The sequence below is a fragment of the Chelon labrosus genome, assembly GCF_963514085.1.
Source record: "Chelon labrosus genome assembly, chromosome: 20".
NCBI classification, from domain to species: Eukaryota; Metazoa; Chordata; class Actinopteri; order Mugiliformes; family Mugilidae; genus Chelon; species Chelon labrosus.
The window spans coordinates 4,654,278-4,668,902 of NC_140353.1; the positions used below are offsets into that span (position 1 = coordinate 4,654,278).

The 14,625-nt window shown below is 45.8% G+C and overlaps 1 protein-coding gene across 1 annotated transcript in view; it reads right to left on the bottom strand.

The window, feature by feature from the left end:
* Nucleotides 1-186: 186 nt before the first annotated feature.
* Nucleotides 187-14,625, bottom strand: part of slc8a3 (solute carrier family 8 member 3) — a gene marked incomplete at its 3' end in the record, with an annotated part of 111,678 nt that continues 97,239 nt past the window's right edge. Inside the window, exons 4-7 of the mRNA XM_084568488.1 lie at nucleotides 5,736-5,753; nucleotides 2,622-2,746; nucleotides 2,087-2,186; nucleotides 187-494 (exon numbers count right to left, since the gene is read on the bottom strand). Coding sequence (XP_084424614.1) covers nucleotides 187-494; nucleotides 2,087-2,186; nucleotides 2,622-2,746; nucleotides 5,736-5,753 — 551 coding nt within the window. The remainder of the gene's footprint in view (nucleotides 495-2,086; nucleotides 2,187-2,621; nucleotides 2,747-5,735; nucleotides 5,754-14,625) is intronic.

Genomic DNA, 14,625 nt, shown 5'->3' on the forward strand with positions numbered 1-14,625 from the left:
ATGTTCCTGTCGGGTGAAAATGTCAGTTTGGGAGGAAATAAGAATACGAGCCATCTTGATGACGAAGCACGTTTCCTGTTTGATTTCATGAAGTCAGGATTTCCACAACCGGCATATGAAACAAGTGATCCATCAAAATAATAAAGTTTAAGGTGATTTAGTTTGTGTTTTTCAAGATGATTTCATTCAGACGTGAGTGCATCCTTCCGCTTTTCCGGACTCACCTGGAACCGATGTGCCGAGCGCCACGAAAACCACAGCCGTGACCGAGTCCTTGAGGCCGATGGTGCAGCCGAAGTGAGACGCCAGGTCGCCGATGACGGCCGTGAGCATGCCGATGATGGCGATGGAGATGATGAAGCAGGCCCAGCCGTTCATGTAGTCCGTGGGAGGGACGCAAGCGAACAGGACCTTCCAGAAGACGGTGAGGAAGTGCATGACGTAGTCGAAACAGGACGGCAGCCGTTCTTCACCGGTGTCCTCCTCGTCTTCATCTTTTGGGCCAAGCGGAGGGGATGGGGGGTAAAAGGTGGGGTGGATTAAAACGTAATGGGGTGACAGAAGAGAGTTGGCAGCAGAGAGGATGAAACGATAGTAGAATATTTGGACAAAGATAAAGAGAGACAGTGAGTGCCGAGGGAGGGGAATTATTAAGAGAGGGGATGGAAAGAAGAGAGAGAAAGAGGAGGATGAAGAAGCCGAAGAGAGAGAGAGAGAGAGAGAGAGGGGAAAGAATAATGACAGACGATGAAGCAGGAAGCCGAGAGAGCAGAAGAGGGTAAAGAGTCGGGGAAAGGGTCGGAAAACAGCGGCGAGATAAAGGATCCGTGACGGAGATAAGGGAGGACAGGGAGGGGAAGGAAGAGAACAACATTCGCTTGAAATGACACGTCGACTTATTTTTCAGCACGAGAGAGAGAGAGAGCGTCCAATTAATTCAGCCTCAGGTTACTTCATACATATATTCAGATTTAAATGTGCGATTAATACATATCAGTTCCAAATGCTGCGACTTAATTATGTAAAGGCGCTCTGAGTTTTTTTTCGCGTCATTTAAGAATATTACATAAAGTAGATGCATAAATAAGCAAAAACATTAAAAGCATTTAATATTGTACCATGTTTAATAATGCAGAGCCGGGTTGTTATTCTCTATTAACTGAATTTTATGTTGGCTGTGGCTGTGTCCCAAAATCCAAAATCCAAACTAATTCTTAGGATAAATATGGAGAATTTATAGCATGCTATTAATGCACATTTGATTGTCCCACAGTGCACTGCACAGCAGAAACTAATGTCCAGCAGTAAAAGTAGGTTTTCTGATGCAGTAACTGCTGATGTGCTGCAGCTATTCTGCAGGATGACCAAGTGTCCACGGCCCCTTAACTAACATGGTCCCGGATTCAGTCGCCACTTGGGCCGACGCTCTGTCAAAGTGAGCTCGAGCGAGAAGCCGAAGCCCTGCGAGCTCCTCCGAACGTAAGGGTCATCAGCCTCCTCAGGTGGAGCTGCAGCCGACCATCGTCCCGGGCTCCGCCGGCTCGCGGGATGGGGGGGGGGGGGGGACTCGGCGGGGACAGGCGGCGGGGACGCTGCCATGATTCAAAGTGTCGTGCCGTGTGAGCCGAATGCATTTTTCAGCCACGGGTGGATCATGAAAAAATAAAGAGCATCGCCGGATTAAATATTTCAGCACCGAAGTGACAGACCAAGGCCTTCACGGCGCTCACTACATAGTGGCTGCGACTGCTGCTGCACTGCTGGCTGGAGATCTGATGCTGCCATCGCTTGATGTGATGAGTGAGGTTTCTGTTATACATGAGATTATTCCAGAGCCTCAAGAGCTTTGCTCTCTAGGAGAATTTTTAGTTCTGAAGGCAGACACCATATTTCTTGACTGAAGTCTGCTGTAGAAAGTTGTAGCTGATGATAGCCTCCATCTTTAAATATTCTCTGCAAAAACTGGTTTAATGGTTCGGCTTAGCTATAAACTATTCGCCCTCTTGTTGCAGTGCACTGCTTGTTTAAAGTTTAAACAATGCCTCGTTAGATGATGATCTATGAGTGTGGAGCAGTGGGACATTACCTGCACTGACTGTAATGGCTTCCATGAACTGGTCTCTCCAGGAGTTGGTTCCCACCACCAGAGCCAGGTTGGTCTTCTTGATCAGCTTGTCCACGGTGCTCTGCATGACACAACATCAGAACAGGAATCAGATCCATCCATCGTCTGTCCTCAGAGTCTACAGAAGCTCCACGAGAGACATGCATGAGCTTCGCCACATGATGGCAGTGCCATCCAGGTCCAGGCTGCGGAGAGCCTGACACCACATGGTAGAAACACGCACGGTGGGTACATTTGTTGGTTGAGGAGGTTAGGCAGGCATATTAACTGCATCTCCTCCAGAAATAAACCTATGTGGGTTGAAAGGCTTCTGAAGAACAACAATCTTCTGCTGTAATTAGAAATATGAAGCTGTCCTTTTGATGCATGCATGCTGGATTATTTAGTCTGATCTGCTGCCAGTTTGACTGCATGGAAAACACTTTTTTTTTGTTTTACTGTAATGATCAGGCATCTCACGCTGCGTTTGCTCTGTTTGAAGCGTAACCTCTCCCACCTTAAACTCGTAGGATTCCTCAATAATGACTTCCAGCTTGGAGTGTTCCCCCAGCACAGGTTTTCCCATCTCTGCTATCCGCTTGGCTTCTTCCTCGTCTGATGTCATCTTCCTGTCTGGTACATCTGAAGGGGACGAGGCGGGAGAGGGAGGGAGGGAGGGAAGGAGGGAGCAAAGAGAAAAAGAAATCGCAGTGAGAACGACAGCGATATCAAATCCAGCAGATGCTCAGCTGATTATTTGTGTTCCGCTTCAGAGCAAAACATCTGAAGCTTGCTTTATGTGCGAGTTATTTATTACGCTCAGGCTTCAGGAAAGATGCGAGATTTGTTCAATGTGCAGTGTTCAAGTCATTGTAGTACTCCCTTTAGAACAATGTACAAAAGCTTCCTTTGTGTCAAATGTCTTAGTGGCGTGCCAACACGACATATGTTAAGAAAACATGCAACACAGGCACATGGTGGGCGTAAAGGTTCCTCCATTTATCTACAAGTGCATAATTTTTTACAAAGACTTCCAGTCATTTCTTATTATCCCTCATGATTTTCCGTCAGGACGTCCTCATACACACAGATAAACGCGGCGGCGTGGCAAGCTGACGGTTGAACATTGGCTGGCATGTGTTTCCCTGGTTTTAGGCAGTATGTTCTGCACTGTTGCCACCGTAGACCACTAGTTGGACCCCTGCTGATAGCTCTTATTAGCTGATTCTGCATGTTGCATCAGGAGAGACTACTCTGATTGGTTGATCAGTGGCCCAGTGCATGAGAAGAGAAACTCTTGTGCTAAAAGTTAACAAAACGACAAAGTTTAAAGCACACACAGAAGTCTCTTTGCATTTTTCATCTCCGCAAATATTTTCACGACAGCGTGACCACCTAGGATGAATAAACTCTAGATTAGCATGATTCAGGAGAGGCCAGATTTGTACGACGGTTTCCAGGTCTTCTGTCTAGTCTGTTGTGGTGCGTTTAAGAGCAACTCTTTGGTCCAGACACAGGTGACGTCACGGTTGGTCAAGTCATCTTGTCTTGACTCTTCCCAGATACCTAGCTTCCAAGCTAATCTGAGTTCTTCTGGTTTCCTCTGTTTTCCTCTCTTCTGCTATCTGCTGACAGGCACCGACCGTATGTGCAGTCACAGAACATCAGCCACAACATTATGACCACTAACAGCAGAAGTAAACAACATTGATCGTCTTGTGACAATCCAGTGTTCTGCTGGGAAACTTTTGGACCTGGCATTCATTGGTGTGGATGTTACTTAGACATGTAGCACCCACCTAGACCAGACCAGGCATCCCCACCCCATAGCAATGACACTCCTTGATGGCAGCAGGCATCCCCAGCAGGATGCAGCCTGACACAGGCACACACACAAAAACGGTTTGAAGAACAGCAAAAGGTGTTGACCTGGCCTCCAAGTTCACTGGATCCCAAACTGATCAAGCATCTGTGGGATGATCCACAGAGGACCCCTACTAACAACATTGTGTTGTCAGACACCACAGGACGGCCCATGTGCATTCTCTGATGAGTCATAACTTTTTCGGAGGCACAAGGGAGACCTACGTGATATTAGGAAGGTGGTCATAATGTTATGCCTGATCGGTGTATGTGCCAGCTGGCCATTAGCTGTAGTCTTATGTTTATGCAGCTTTGTGGTCCAGACTGAGGTGATGTGAGGCAGCGGCACAGTCGGCCTTCGTGCTCTGTAGTTTTCTGATGCTGGTGTTGATGTTGGTTTGGTGTGTCCGAGCCTTTACACCAACTTGTATAAACATCTCTGCAAATGAAACCTTACATGACTGTAATCTGCATGTGGCTACACGAGACGAGGGGTAAGAGAAAAAACAATCCAGACTCTAGGTCCACTTGTTAGTTTGCGTGTTTGCAAACTGGAGCTTGTTCAGTTGTCATGGAGTTTTCCTGCCAGTTCAGTGGCCGGTATGACTTCATGGATGTCAACAGATTCATCTCCATGACAACAGAGCAGCTCCCTACTGTAATAAAAACGTGTGATACAGTAGAAAACACAGGAAAATGAGTGGATCTTGATTTGGAAACAACAAACCGAGTGCTTTCAATGCCACCCACCGACAGCGAGGGCTTCATTTCATATTTTACAAATCCAATATTATTTCTAGCGCGCGTGTCGAAGCCCTGATCAATCTGTCTATCTGCCCATCACACGAGTCCTGCGCGCCTCTGCTGCAGAAAGAAGCCCCCCCGCCACCCCCCGGTGCTTCAGAGAGCTCCTGAGAGAGCACTGCGCGCTACAAAGGGCCCGCAACATCAATCCTGCGCTGTCGAACTTTATCAAAGCAGGAGCGGTTGTGCATCTCATCTCGCTCCGTGTGTGTGTGTGTGTGTGTGTGTGTGTGACACCCCCGCCGAGCCACCTGGTGCAGGGGCCGTGTCATCTTTTATACGAGGCCCAGAGTCCCAGCCTGCTGCTCTTTGCTGACAACACGCTTACCATTAAATATTAACGTTGCCATTAAAGATCACAGCCGAGTCCCCCTTGATAGGAGGGCGTGTCTGCAAGCACACACACTCACACACAGGCATGCATGCATAATACACACTTTTCAGCTAAATCAATTACACACCCAAGCCTGTGTGTACCCTCAAGTCCTGACAGGATTTCTTTTGCTCATGTTTAAAATTTGATTATCCGTCCGTTCCTTTGCTCTCTGCTGCACCGCTACACGACACAATTTCCTTGACAAGGAAGGGAAATATAATAATAACACAGAGATGATTAAATTTCTCATTTCAGAACTGAAGAAGTTTTTTTTCTTTTTTATCTTGAGCACTTTGCTTTTGACTGGAGGATATAATTTATGGATTTATGATTAATTAATCCCCTAAATTAGCATGCATATCCATTAAGTGATGGAGAGAGCAGCAGAAGAGCGTGTATTGTCTATTTTTTATTTTATTAATATGACAGCAGGAGAAGATAACAGCATGCTCGCTTTATTTCATGTCAGAAATCTTTATCAGCGGCAAAATGAATCATTTTGCAGGTCGCTGATGGTTAAAGGCACACCACACACAGAGGAGGTGACGTTAGAGGAAGATGCTTGGAGAGGAGGGATGAGCGACTTACCACCAGCTAGCAACAGGGCTGTGGAGGAGGAAGGAGGAAGGAAGAGGAGGGAGAATGAGGCATGGAGGAAAATGCAATGAAAACGCAAAACAAAGATAAGAGGAGAGCAGGTCAATAAGAAGAAGAAGAGAAATGTGACGGTGTCAGAGAACGGCTGCGTATTGACCCCGAGGCGTAATATACGACACACCGATGGTTCGATTGGCTGCGGTAGTAGAAGGATTATGGTACTTTGTGTTTTCTTTTTTTATGAGTATGAGGTTTATTAAGGTAAAAAGGAAATCAACTAAACAGACCCAGCTATCAATTTAACATCTATTTACGGCCTCATTACGCCCAGCTTTTGTCGGATAACTGCGTTTGGAGGTAATAATTACACATAAAACCTTATTTAGGTTCACGGTGAAGTGTTATATGAACAATAGGTTCATTTTCCTGAACTCTCTTGGCTACTTTCGTTCCCCAACCTAAATGACTACATGGATTAAAGCCGACGAGGGATAAAATAAATACAGATGGAATGATAATTTAAGAACAAACACATGTGAAATATGCACATTTAATTAAACTTCTGAAACAGACTTAATTACTACAGAGACTTCGGTTTGTCCTCCAGTGCTGCTGCAGCTTTTTCATCTTTAGAGAAGTTATATTTGTCCCGGACATCTACAAACCTTGGAATTTAACATAGACACAGATCAGCCACAACATTATGACCAGGAGAAGTAGATAACATTGATCATCTAGTGACAATACAATGTTCTGCTGGGAAACTTTTGGACCTGGCATTCATTGGTGTGGATGTTACTTAGACATGTAGCACCCACCTAGACCAGACCAGGGGTACCCCATAGCAATGACACTCCTTGATGGCAGCAGGATGCAGCCTGATACAGACACACACACAAAAAAACATGAAGAACAGCACAAGGTGTTGACCTGGCCTCCAAATTCACTAGATCCCAAACTGATCAAGTATCTGTGGGATGATCCACAGAGGCCCCTCCCCTCAAAGGCCCCCCACTAACATTCTGTTGCCAGACACCACAGGACACCCTCAGAAGGCCCATGTCCATTCTCTGATGGGTCACAACTGTTTTGGAGGCACAAGGAGGGGACCTACGCAATGTTAGGAAGGTGGTCATAATGTTATGCCTGATTGGCGTATGAATGTTATTATGTAAGAGCCAGAGTCGCTACTGTCAATACGGCGGACCAGAGGATGACAGGATTTCATCTGGCAGCTTCAGTTTGGCGGATTCGAGCAGCGAATAAACAACAACAAAACCTGCGTCAACCTGTCACGCGTAGCTGCCAGCCTAAAAGCCTCGTTAGCGTGTTAGGGAGTTTCAGTCTGTCATGAAAGCATAAACGCTGCTTCCGATGCTTTCTGTACTGCAGAGAAGAGCGGGAGCGCTCATTTTCCAGTTGTAGGATTTCGGAGCCTTCGTGAGTTTGAGTCCATCAGAAGCGTTCATTCAAAGAGTGGAACATTAAATATGTACAAAACAAGTAGAAGATGTTGGCAGCTTAAACCAGGCTCTGATTGATATTCTGGCCGTTTAGGCTCATGGCTGAAAATGCAACACTGACAAATGATTACCTCATAGATAGTAGCTTTAGTTTTAAGTCCTGCTTTTGGTCTCCTTCAAATTCTGAGGAAAATATTTGCTTTCTTTAGCTATTAAACAGTCTGCTGTGGTTACAGGCATTTAGCAGTTGTGACTCAGGTGTCCACCAATCAGGGTTTGAGATTCGCTAGAGTGTTCTTGGGCACAGCACTGAACCTGAAATTGCTCCCAATGGCTGGTTACCATTTACGAGCTACTGTAAACTGTATATAAGCTGAGACTGTATAAATATGAACGATGTGTCGCCACTTCCTTTCAATAGTCTGCTATGCTATTTTTTCCAGGGATATGGGCAGTGCCATCTTGTGACTTTGGAGCCAGAATCTGCGCAGCACGGTCCGAGAGTGGAGCGACACGGTGCTGTGATATCAATGACCCGACCACGCTTCCGCCAGACTCACTCATGTTTTCGTCTAATAAATACTACGCTCTGCTCTGCCTCCACTAGTTACAAGGAAAAGTTGGATTATACACTGTACTTATTTTTTTTACAACTCTCACGGCCCCACGGGACCACTTTACAAAGAAGTTGGTATGGCAACTGGTAGTCACCATTTGAGTGTATTTTAGTGTTTCAGTTCAGCCCAAGTCCCATTCACTAACATGGAGGGGGCGGAGCTTATGACCTATACTGCATCCAGCCACCAGGGGGAGCTCTACTTGCTTTGGCTTCACGTTTGAAGAGCTATTCCGCTGTCCATCTTTATACAATCTATAGTCGCTCCCTGTATCTGTTTGGTATTTGGTGCTGAGCAAGTAGAGCTGCTGGATTTTGACACAAAATGTAGTTGAAAGAAACTGGTTATATTTGATTTAGCTCATTATTATTGGGCTTGTTTCTTCCCATCGTTTGTATATTTGCCACTTTTCTTCCAATGCCACATCTCGGGCACCCACCAAAGAGGAAACACTTTGTTTTGAACTTTGCCTGTGAGGTTTCTTCCAGTTTGTCCTGAGGATTTTTAAAGAGCTTTTCTTCTCTTCTTACAGATTAAAAGCCAGTAAGACACTGTTAAGCCATACAAATAATAACTTCACTGAGGGCATGCACCTCCCTTGTATTAGCGTTTAGATTTTGCTGCCTGTTTATCTGCAGTGATGCGGCGCAACTCGCTCAGAAGCCCCCGGCAAACTGGAAACCATAACCAAATGAAACGATAAAGGGAAAAAAAAAAAGAGGCTTAAAGAGTCATCCAGCGAGGAAGATAATTACATGACAGAATAAGTCATTAGTGGATGGAGAGAGAGAAGAAAACTTCCCCATGCTTTCCGACCTCTAGAGATTCACGCTGACAACTTTTACCCTTCGTTGGGATCCAACCAAGGATCTGAAGATCTGTTTGAATCTTCTGTGAACTGTCCGGCTCCCTCTGAAACCTCCCTCGCAGGGACGCACGGCGCTAATTAACCTGTTTGTGTTCGGAGGCAGCCTATCAACTTCCTAAATCAAATACAGTCCACAGTTAATCATCATTAGCAGCTAAGTGCATTAATTGCTGTGGGCGACTTGCTTCATTATCATTAGGACTAGGCGAGCCGCGCTGATCTGATGCCATGTGTGGTGTAAAACCCCAGCTGTGGTGAGCCTGGGTGTCCATACACTCAACAATAACTGTACATCATTGAATAAAGGCTGGCACGGAAGCATCTACCGCTCATGAAAACCACACAGACTGCACAAAAGAAGAAAACCGAGGCTCTAACTGCATATTATCGCCTGTACCTAAAACTCTAACGTATAGGAAGGTAGTTTAGGAAAAAGGACGGGCTGACAATCACAAGAGGTCGCTGCTCATTTGTGAACAAATGCACAGATAAAACCTGTGAACTCCGGCACCTCTACACACTACCTCCTACATTAAAGAGGTAATTCACTTCCTTTGAAGTGGGTTACATAAGGTGCTTACTCATAATCAGTGTATTATCTACTGCAGACGAGGGTGGACACATGCAAAGCAGCCAAAGAATAAACTGCTGTGGACGGGGGTCAGCGGCATAAAACATATTTTAGCCATGAAAAAAACAACCAAAAAGGCTAAAAAACAAAACGTCCACTTGATGTTTGCTCCAGCGGTGAGTCAATCTCCATACAGATGAAAAAAATATGTTCATGGTCTCTGTCGCTCATTTTGCAAACCAAGACATCTGCATTGGATGTGAATTTCTAGATAACTTCCCAGTTTAAATTACACCGTTATGCACAACATTATGACCACCTTCCTAATATTGTGTAGGTCTCCCTTGTGCCTCCAAAACAGTTGTGACTCATCAGAGAATGGACATGGGCCTTCTGAGGGTGTCCTGTGGTGTCTGACAACAGGATGTTGTTAGTGGGGGGGCCTTTGAGGGGAGGGGCCTCTGTGGATCATCCCACACATTCTTGATCAGTTTGGGATCTAGTGAATTTAGAGGCCAGGTCAACACCTTGTGCTGTTCTTCATGTTTTTTTTAGTTGTTCCTAAAGCGTTTTTGTTTGTGCTTTCGTCTGCATCCTGCTGGGGATGGCTGCTGCCATCAAGGAGTGTCATTGCTATGGGGTGGGGGTGCCTGGTCTGGTCTAGGTGGGTGCTACATGTCTAAGTAACATCCATATGAATGAATGTCAGGTCCAAAAGTTTCCCAGCAGAACATTGAATTGTCACAATATGGTCAATGTTATTCACTTCTCCTGTCTATGATCCTAATGTTGTGGCTGATCAGTGTATGAATTTCATGCCTACACACAGGAAGTTGTTGGTCTACCCCTGTGTGACACGTTAATTTGGATCCAAACTAATATAGTAATACAGCAGCAAGCCACTGAATAACGCAAAAACATCCGATCCGTCCTCTGTGAGGTACATATGAACTCTAGCTTCACCAGACCAGATGAGGATTGTGTGCATGTTGTGGATATAATGTGATCAGAGTGCGAGTCCAGAACAGGACGGACAAATGAAGCATTTTGTTGTTTGGTTTAAACAATGCGTCGGCTAATGAATGTAAAGCCACCGACGCCACGGGGAAGACGAACAGTCGGGGCGTCTTATTGGGAGAGAAGTGCATTCGACGCGTTCGATATCAAGGACGCGAAGAGAGCAAACATAAATCTTTTTGTGTATTGACACAAGGCGCTGAAACTCACACACACACACACAAATCTATGCACAGGCGTACAAACACAACAAGACAGGCTTGTTGTGCAGACGGCACAGTCCAGAGCGCTGCTGTCATTGTGCCAGCAATACAACTACGATAAGGAAGATTAACCAGAGGGATGTAATTGAAGGGGTGGAGGATTTTGTGTGTCTGTGTGGAGGGGTAGGGTGGGGTGTCGGTGTTCAACTGCCCGTCCTCAGATCTGTTTCGCCACATAAGAGCCGGTCCTCCTGCGGCTGCTGCACACATCTGGGCTCTGAGTCACATCGTCGATACGACACTGATGCACACCTTCTCCATTCGCTGCTCATTAGGGCAGAGTCATTATTTGACTTTTCAGGGAGGTTGTTGGTCGTAAAGCCCAGAGGAAGAGCTGCGTTTGGTGATGGATGTATGGATGGACGGAGGACAGAGGCTCAGAAGATGGGGGAAAGAAATGGAAGGTGGTGGAATAGACATAAGGACTGATTTAGGGATTGATGGAAAAAGTATATGAAGAAGGAAACGGCTGCATAAATTGATAAAACACACGTCTAAAATAGATGCATGGTCGGACGGATAGATGGGAGGGAAGAGGTTGCACGAGTATGAAGAATCTGGCGGACGCAGAAATGGATTAATTGGTGAATGGATTTACGGAGGGATCAAGAGATGGAGGGATTGACAGGAGCAGGAGAGAAATGTAATACGGGAGGGACATTAAAGAGGTGTGGGGTGGGTGGAGGAATGGTGCTGTAAAGATTTATGGACGGATGGAAGAGCAACACAAACGGGTGACTGATTGAGAGACGGGGAGGATGTGGGGATTGGTGGAGGCAACGCAGGAGGGACGGATGGAGGGGTAATGAGATGGGAGAAGGAATGGGAAATGGGCCGCACTTAAACAAAGGTATACCTAAGCAGGACAAAGTGCTTTACAGTCCCTCGTATTCACACACATACGTGGGGTTCGCCGTTCCTCCAACCCTAATTGTCAACAATAGAGAGGACGGAAGGAAAGGAATAGAAGAATGGGTGGGAGGACAGATGGATGCTTGTGGGGACTGGGAGGCTGGAAAATGGGGGAAAAAGGGAAAGCGGCAGATAAGAAGGAAGTGGAGCGACGCAGGAGTCGTCTGATGGATGGAAGAGGTACATAATGGAGGGTGATTGGACTGGAGAGCGGATTGAGCTATTGACAGATGGATGGATGGATGGATAAGGAGAGAGAAAGCTGCATGAATGGAGAATATAGGGGACGAAGCAACACGGCTCACTGTATAAGAAAGAAAGGATTGAAGGTCAAATCTGAATGATGAGGCACAAACAGATGGGGAGGAGGAGGAGGAGGAGGAGGAGGAGGAGGAGGAGGAGGAGGAAGAAGAGGAGGAGATGACATGACAGGATGGGTGAAGTGATGTATGGAAACATAAAAACAAAGATAGAGAACAAGTGATGAATAAATGAAAGAACAAAAAGGTTTGAGATGTACACGATCAGGCATAACATTATGACCGCCTTCCTAAGATTGTGTAGGTCGCCCTTGTGCATCCAAAACAGTTGTGACGCATCAGAGAATGGACATGGTCCTTCTGAGGGTGTCCTGTGGTGTCTGGCAACTGAATGTTGTTAGTGGGGGGGCCTTTGAGGGGAGGGGCCTCTGTGGATCATCCCACAGATACTTGATCAGTTTGGGATCTAGTGAATTTGGAGGCCAGGTCAACACCTTGTGCTGTTCTTCATGTTTTTTTAGTTGTTCCTAAAGCATTTTTGTGCTGGGGATGGCTGCTGCCATCAAGGAGTGTCATTGCTATGGGGTGGGGGCGCCTGGTCTGGTCTAGGTGGGTGCTACATGTCTAAGTAACATCCACACCGATGAATGCCAGGTCCAGAAGTTTCCAAGCAGAACACTGAATTGTCACAAGATGGTCAATATTATTCACTTCTCCGGTCATAATGTTAAGCCTGATCGGTGCATCTTGACTAATTTTCTGAGACACGAGGAATGGATGCATGAGGCGACAGAGAATGAACGCGTGCAGGCCGATGCATGAGTGATGCTCCCTCTGCTTCTGCAATCGTCCAATCACGAGGAGACATTAGCTACTGTACTAAGCGTGAGTCATCAGTCATCAGTCTTCACGACGACGCGCACACATTGGCATTTATGAAGAAATCTGCACCCATACTGTACATCCACCAACAAGAATATCAGCACGGGGGAGAGGATAGGAGAGGCAGACAGTGAGTAAAAACAAAGCACAAGGGGATCTCAACAACAATCAGAGTGTTTCCTGCAGCTCGGAGTGATGCAGGAAGTAATAACGGTTCGGGATTGAAGCTGAGCGGCCGCTGTCTCCGGCCTGCACCAAACACACACACACACACACACACACACACACACACACACACACACACACACGGTATCGGCCCGTGAGAGAAACGGGATGACAGAGACGGATGCTTCAGCTGCTTTTATTATCTTTCAATATGCGAGCTGTGTAACGCGTCCATCATCTTGTTACGCTCTATCCATGTTTCCGACGGTGTGGAATTGGAAGGAGTACAAAACGCTGAGTACACGCCATACTTCATCCCGTGAGGCAGCGCTGCCAGACCGAATGACCCGATCATTTAACCGAACGCCGGGTGATTTCACTTCGGCATCCTGATGGAGATCTTTCACGGCTGAAAAGTGCCGTTTATTTTTTGTTTTTTTTTTTATCTCTGAGCTAATTAAAGACGCCGCCGTGTGACATTTTGACATCAATAAATCTTTAACTATTCATTTTGAAATATTATAGTGATTACTGTAAACAAATGCAATCACCGCAGAGAGAACTGGCAGACGACACCAGACACACACGAGGCCTGTTGCTGAGAAGGGAGTTGAGTTTAGTGGTTTGCTTCAGGGTGGGAAAGTTTGCTGTTCTCCGACAACAAAATAAACGGAAAGTTGATTCCTTCCAAAATTGTTATCTTCAGAAAAAAAACACATCATATTATATGAACTTAAGAGTTCCCTGCTACCTCCGTTCAGACTCTCAAGCTAAGCTAAGCTAGCTCTAGTTTCTTTTTACAGTTACCGCTACCATTCCGGTAAGAAAGGTGCGATATATAAAATGCATCCATATTTTAATTTAATCTGCATCTCAGATGACGGCTGGTCGGCTGGAGACTGCCTTGGGACACACCGGAGATGCTCCTAATCGGCCCCCATATGCTGCATTTCACGTGGGACAGCTAGCTCCTCATATTAACAAGAGTCTCGTTGCTCGCGCTGTTTCCGTCCGACTCTCTGGTGGTTCTCTGTTTGCTGACGTCTCCTGTGTTTCTCTGGATCTCGCCTCCCCCTCTTTCTATTCTTGTTTTTACTTTGCTCTCCTTCCAAGGTGCAGGGTGGTTGATCACAAATGTGGTGCTGTTCGTCTATTATTTTCCAGTCACATGACACACAAAAAAACAAACAAATACAAAACAACCCTTTTTCATATCAATTGTCAAGTGAATGGAGTTTATCAACAACATAGAATTAACCTAACTGTACATTCATTAATACACAGGATTAGATGTTACAATCCCTTGTGCCAAAATCCCAGGCAAAACACATTTAGAGGCCCTGTCCAGCTGAAAAAAACCCTAACAAACCTATAGTCATGTGATATGACGCTTAACCTACAATCTAAATGAACTAAGTAAATGCTGCTGGCTTGTATGGCCCGCTCAGCAGCAGACGCTAACTCAAACCTTGTGAAATATAAGCTAACCAAATACTGCTGGCTAGCTTAACCTACAATCTAAATAAACTAGGTAAATGCTGCTGGCTTGTAGGCCCACAGAGCAGCAGAGGATAATTCGAACCTTGTGAAATACGAGCTAAGCTAACGCTGCTGGCTTGTATGGCCCGCTCAGCAGCCAACCATAGCTACCAAGCAACATGAAGACATCAGGAACCTGGCCTAAACAACAGCAGTATGCAGCATGTGATTGGGGTTTTCAAGTGGGCACCTCCCTTCACCGATGTTTCGTAAAAGTAATTATTAACAAGAGCCCTGACAATTTTCTGCTCCTTTCTGTCTCAACTGAAGCGGATTCTTGTCACATATGCATAGACTGTATATAAATATGAACAACGCATCCCC